The sequence below is a fragment of the Aphanomyces astaci genome (assembly GCF_000520075.1).
Source record: "Aphanomyces astaci strain APO3 unplaced genomic scaffold supercont1.11, whole genome shotgun sequence".
Taxonomy (NCBI): Eukaryota; Oomycota; class Saprolegniomycetes; order Saprolegniales; family Verrucalvaceae; genus Aphanomyces; species Aphanomyces astaci.
In genome coordinates this window covers 241,838-247,952 of record NW_009798274.1, presented here as the reverse complement: position 1 = coordinate 247,952, position 6,115 = coordinate 241,838, and the positions used below count along the sequence as shown (strand labels likewise).

Sequence of the window (6,115 nt, the reverse complement as noted above, 5' to 3'; positions counted from 1 at the left end):
ACAGCGATGGTTCATCATTCTCTAACTTCCATGGCATCAAAGTTTTCGGCTAGACCGTAGAACAACTCGAGCTACAAGGTGTAGGATCGTAGAGGATTCACGTCGACTCATATCTATGGTTTAGACAAGTTCAAAACGCTATCCACCACCCCCAAAACGGCAAATTTCACCGGAATTCACAATATCAGACGCAGCCTTACAAAATTCCATTTTATCCTCCAATTGTTACTGTTCCCAGACGCGCTTCGTATACATTTCTTATTATTATTCGAGAGGTTTTTCAACTCATTCCATTCCGCATCCATATTCTATTTTGCCCTTTCGCCCGCAACGTGACGATCTTTCAGCCATATCATGGTAGCTCCAGCACCAATGACAGCCATCCCAGAACCGACCCCACTTGAGTTGTTGGCCATTCATTCAATCAACCAGACGATCAAGCTTCTCGACTAACGTGACCGATCAGTGATCCGCCAACTGACCAGTATGATCCGCCAAACTTTTTTATCCAATAACATGGTTTCTCGAATTGTATTGGACAAAACAAAACCTCTTACAATATCGACCTCGTGAGAAATTATGCACGAATTGTCCAACACTCCAACCTGTCAATACTTCAAAACTTCGTACATTTCTAAAACTAATATACCTTTATCATATTATATTTTCAGCTAAAGATTTTGGATTTTGTTAAACTGAATTCAATACTCACTTCAAGTATATATTTTGGCGGATCACTGATCGACTGTGTAAATAGCTCAACTTTCTAAATTAATTGGAGAAACATGAACTGTCAGATCTGATCGGTTTTGAATCCTTGTGAAAGCACTTGAAATTGGCTATCAGAATGTGTGTCCATCTGTTCTAGCACAAATAGCCGCTGAGTAATTCAAGAAGGAAAAAATCCAAATTTTGGCGGATCACTGATCGGTCACGTTAGGACCTCGTGGACAATGAGCTCCAAAAGGGAAAAGCGTACTTCTTGCGAGATGCGACCCTGAGTGAATGGAAAGCATATGTGACGACCGAAGACCAGCAGCTCAAGTCCAAACACACGGAATGGATGGATGGGAAGATTTTCATCGTGGAACTGTCATGTGCACCTCGTGAAGGATATATCGCTCTACTGATTTTTGCTGTTAATGGTGCTACCAACAATGGATTACGCTTTTTGCGCATTGCTGGAGCCGCATACCAGACCAACATCCGCCGCCTTGAGCCAGATTTGTGTCTTATGCCTCGTCGAGTCCTTGAGCAACCCCCCTACAACGTTCAGTTACCACCGGGTGTCATTTGGAATGATTTCCACACTGTCAAGTTCGAAGTGGGTTGGTTCCAGTCGTGGGATCAACTGGATTGGAAGGCCAACCAGTGGGCGACTGTTGCGAATGTGGTGTACATCCTCTGCATTAAGATGGACCGTCCGATGTTGGTTCATTGCTCCTACAATGCGCACCACGCCATGCACCATGGGGTCGCGTTACCTGCCATGGTTCCAATCCCGATTGCCCCCGACACTGCTGTCGTGCACTTGGATTCACGCCTTGTTCTGCACCTGCCAGCACCCAGTCCGTTGCCACCGAATTTCCCAACTCAATTGGACATTGACCTGTTGGCCAGTCGAGGACCTGCGTGCTGACATATACCCAACCCATCTCGCCGCACTAGTGTGTGTCAAGACTGTTGCTTCCTGGCGGCATAACTTGAAACGACAGTTTGTTTGCTCTATTTTCGGTGAGTGATTTCGCTGGAGCCTGCGGAAAATGATCAACTTTTCGATCCTCAATCGATATGGTACAGTAAGTAAATCGTTCATCATCACCATACAACCCGCTAGAATCAAATCGTGTTCAGCCTAACGAAGAATGCAGCGGCGCACTACAGTAATTGCCGTTTTGAAGGATTGGCATCTTCCTCAATCGATTGCGCTGAGTTGCTGGACATACACAAAACGGTTGCAAAACTTTTAAAATGATGACATTTAACAAACAGTAAATGTGAAAAAATTACTACGTAGTACTAGTATAACATAATATATCAATGTATGCTATAAATTACTTGGAGTATATTACAGTAGTAGCTCAAGATGACAATAATTGTTTGTCATCTTTACGCTATATTTGAAGTTTAATCCAAAACGCTGTCTTTAATGCTATAAATTACTTGGAGTATATTAGTAGCTCAAGATGACAATAATTGTTTGTCATCTTTACGCTATATTTGAAGTTTACTCCAAAACGCTGTCTTTAATGTGCTGCTTCGTGGCTTAGAGGTCACCGATCAACGCAATAGCATGGTAGCGTGTACAACAGCATCGATACTACGTAATGAAGTGTCATGGACGGTGTTACGATGCTTTTTGCAGCATATACAGTAATCACACCCGAAGTAAGCTATATTCCAGTTTTTGGCATGTTTGAGGTCACTTCATGCATGCTAAATACTTCAAAGTAAGTGCAATCGTCGCATGCCATACTAGTTATGTAGCCCGCATCCATGTCCTCAGTTTTCATATTAAATGTATCTCGTCCAGACATGCCGTTGCTGAGCAATTCAACGACAAAGTCGTGTACTTTCTGGATAGTCATTGTTTATCGTTAATTATGACAAACATTGATGTTAACTTATGTTTACTTGATGCAATATTTCGATATTATCTTTTTAACTGTAACCTACAATGACATACCTGTACCGGTATTTATTTTATATTAAAAATATGTAACAGAGTTCTTGTGGAATCTATAATAGTACGAGTATTGTGCATTTCACCCAAATTTGGACTTGTGAGTATATTCGAATCCATTTGATACAAGTTAATTTTTCACAAACTATACTATACAAATATTAGGATATATATGGTTTGCACAATATGGAGGGACAGAGTCGAGTCAAACGTTTGGATTGGCAGAAATTGAATAGAACGTGATTTGATTGGCTTAGGCGGTTCTTGAATCCATTCTTCGATGACTGTTAATTCATCCTTTCCAAGTTTGTCGTTGCGATTATGACCTAGCTGCTGATTGGATAGCAAAAGGTGATGTGCATGACGGTCGCCTATTGGTTCAGAACTCCAAGAATTCAAATTTTGAAATGCAAGCACCCATCCACCGCCAGCGCATCCAAAAAGGCTGCGCCACAGGGACAGAATCAAACTTCTGCGTGCGTACGAGAACTCCCCTTTTTCCGCCAGTTCCATTTGCGCCGCCATTGAGGGGATTGCACGGTGTAATGGACCAATTGAAGACGAAACTGCGTACAAGGTGGCTTCAAGAGACCCCGATAGTCACCGCTGCTGCCAAAAGAAGAAAGATGATTGAGAGAACCATCAGCGCTTGGGAATCCATTTCTGAATCATCGGTGAAAAAGTCGTTCGAAAAGGCATTACCTCGTATTTTTCAAGTTTGATAATGTACTAGTAGTACATAACGTTAATGAAGTACTACGTAACGTTAGTACCTAATCTTTTTAGCATAGGATTGGCCAATCACACGGGGTGAATGCAGCAGTAAACGTCCACCTGAACAATTGGAAGAAAATACAGTAACGTAAAAAACCAATTTACAGTGGTCGACAGCTGTGAGGGGGCCTGCAATAAATTTATCAATTTTTGAGGATTTTTGCGTGCTCTGAACACAACACTTGGACAATTCAAATTGACCAATAAGAAGTGACTTATTCGATTACATCTCTCATTCAGATGTATTACTGCTACTTTCGTCGCTGTCGCTGTCGCTGTCACTGGCCCTGTCACTTTCGCTTTCACTGCATCGTCCTCTTGCTGCTCCTTGATGTACTCCGCAAGCTTGTAGAGTTGACGGTCGGCCTTGTTGATGCAGCCTTGATGCTGGCTGCCTGTAAATCCTAGAACGCTCGCTTCAGCCTCACAAGAACGTCCCGAAAGGTTGTGTTTTGGTCGTACTGCCGTCCAACCTTACAGTTAACACAGACATCAATTCCTCATGAAGTGTCCGCAATATATCTGAAAGAGTTAACCTGGCTTTTGACAATTGCCCATACAGTGTCAATAGGTTGTAGATCACTATGGTAATGAGGAGTGTAGACAACTTGATGGCCAGCAGCTTTGGCCATCGACACAACCTCTATGTCAATTTTATCGACATGTACACGTAGTTTTTTCTACAACCCAGCCTTCGTTTCATTTGCGTATGGAATTCCATACTTTGTGCAAGCACTCTGTAGCACACTTTTCTTTTGTCCATATTTAGGTGTATCCACAGGGAGACCTTTATGATATTTTGCATTGTCCATCACTATAACAGCATTGCTCAATCCAAGATCTTTCATTTCTTTGATAACTTTGGAGAACCAACTGACGAAATATACATGGTCAAACATTCCATGACAGTCCTTTGTTTTAGGTCTTCCGGTACGTTTTCCACCTTGAAAAATATCTAAAGACAAAAGCTTGCTATCCATACAAGCACTATCCAAAATTGCAGCAATGAAACAAAACCTTTCACCTTTGTGTTTTTCTTTGACCTCAAGGTCAAAATCATCACTTGGATCATACAATGAATCATCATGGGCGACGTCCTTGGCCACCGTCCTGACACGATCTTGGCGGCGCAGCCCGACGAATTCTTGAATGATGCTTACGATGGTGGGCGTCATCGGGAGCCTTGTGCGAGTGGACATGTACATCTCGGGTCAGGTTTGGTCACCGTGCCACCGGTTTCCAAAAAGATCTTCCATACCTCTTGGACTAACTGTGGCTTGCAACGCAGCAGGCGGGCGGCGGTTCGACTTGCCTTTGGCGTATCGTTTTGGCGTAGCATGGCGTTAACCAAGATCATGTCGAGCATCTCATGATGCGTGACGTGGCGTGGACGCGATTTCTTGACATAGGTCATGGCGCGATCGGCGTCAGTTGGCTGTGGGGGACGTGATGCCATGGATTGTGCTGTTAACGTGGTGTCGAGTACATCACGTTCTCAACACCAACCATGGCATCATGTCACACGATAGATGCAGTGTCTGCACCTGCGTTGGTAATGGTGAGCCTACCCAAATATTTTGATGCACATTGGCACGTAAAATATTGAATGTAAAAGGTTATAGCATAATAGGATGAAATTTGACTCGATTTGAAACTTTGGGGCATTGTGTTGGCGAGAGTATTATGATTTGGGGAAAGTGTTTAATGGGTGCATTGTAGCCGTCAGCTCACGCTACAGACGCTTCATCAAAATATTTTCATCATATTTTTCGAAAAAAAAGTTATGGCCAAAGGCCCCTCACAGCTGTCGACCACTGTTAACTGTTAAGATAACTTTTTTGGAGGCGTCGGAGTAGAATGGGCATAACGTTTGAGTCCGTTACGATATTTGAGTTTTGAATAGTGATTCCAATAGACAAGACGCGCCTCCTTGACTTCATAATCGAACTATCAGTTTAGGCGGTGAACTTCAAAGATAAATTTGTTACTTTCTAAGCATTTGTACTCACATTTTGATAACCAATTTAGGATAATTTTTTTTATCTTAAAGTATGTATGTGTCTGAGCATTGAAATTATGTGTTTAGGGTAAGAGGTTACAACAGGTTGCATATAATTTATACAAGGGTACTGTTTTATAGAGTTAAATTTCAGTTGTGGATTGATGTCCACCGAGTTTAACACTCGACAAAACCTCAGATCCAACCCAATGTGGCCCGTGTCGACTAGGGAACTTCAAACCCAATCTTGAATGACTGGTCCCGACGGCTTCTACGCCTTTTTTGCATTTCATTCACGTGACGGAATGGCCAGCATTATATGATAGAGGTTTTGACTCGAACAAATAACGAGGTGTGATTGGGCAATACAAAGTTATCCTAAATTGGTTAAGTTATCTTAAATTGGATTTTTACGTTAAGGTAGTGCATCGAATTCTCGGAAGACATCAAATTCTCGGACACTTCCATTTTAGCCAATTATACACCACCATTTCAGGCTGATCAAAATCTATTGGCTATGATAATATTCACCACCTCCAGCATGTAGAACCAGTTTCAATGAGAATTAAATTACAACTCACAATAAAAATATAAGTTTACCCACAACCACTCAGCGTTTTGCCTGTAACTTGGTCATTTCTACTCCGTTTTCCTTCAAA

The 6,115-nt window shown here is 42.2% G+C and overlaps 2 protein-coding genes across 2 annotated transcripts; one reads left to right on the top strand and one right to left on the bottom strand.

The window, feature by feature from the left end:
* Positions 1-847: 847 nt before the first annotated feature.
* H257_05722 (hypothetical protein) lies at positions 848-1,639 on the top strand (the record flags this gene model as incomplete). Its single annotated transcript, XM_009830681.1, has 2 exons — positions 848-853; positions 941-1,639. 2 exons carry the CDS (start codon positions 848-850, stop codon positions 1,637-1,639), a joined length of 705 nt encoding a protein of 234 aa, XP_009828983.1.
* A 1,845-nt stretch (positions 1,640-3,484) lies between these two features.
* H257_05721 (hypothetical protein) lies at positions 3,485-4,913 on the bottom strand (the record flags this gene model as incomplete). Its single annotated transcript, XM_009830680.1, has 3 exons — positions 3,485-3,517; positions 3,713-3,852; positions 4,661-4,913. The coding sequence occupies 3 exons, from the start codon at positions 4,911-4,913 to the stop codon at positions 3,485-3,487; spliced, it is 426 nt and encodes a 141-aa protein (XP_009828982.1).
* Positions 4,914-6,115: the final 1,202 nt, after the last annotated feature.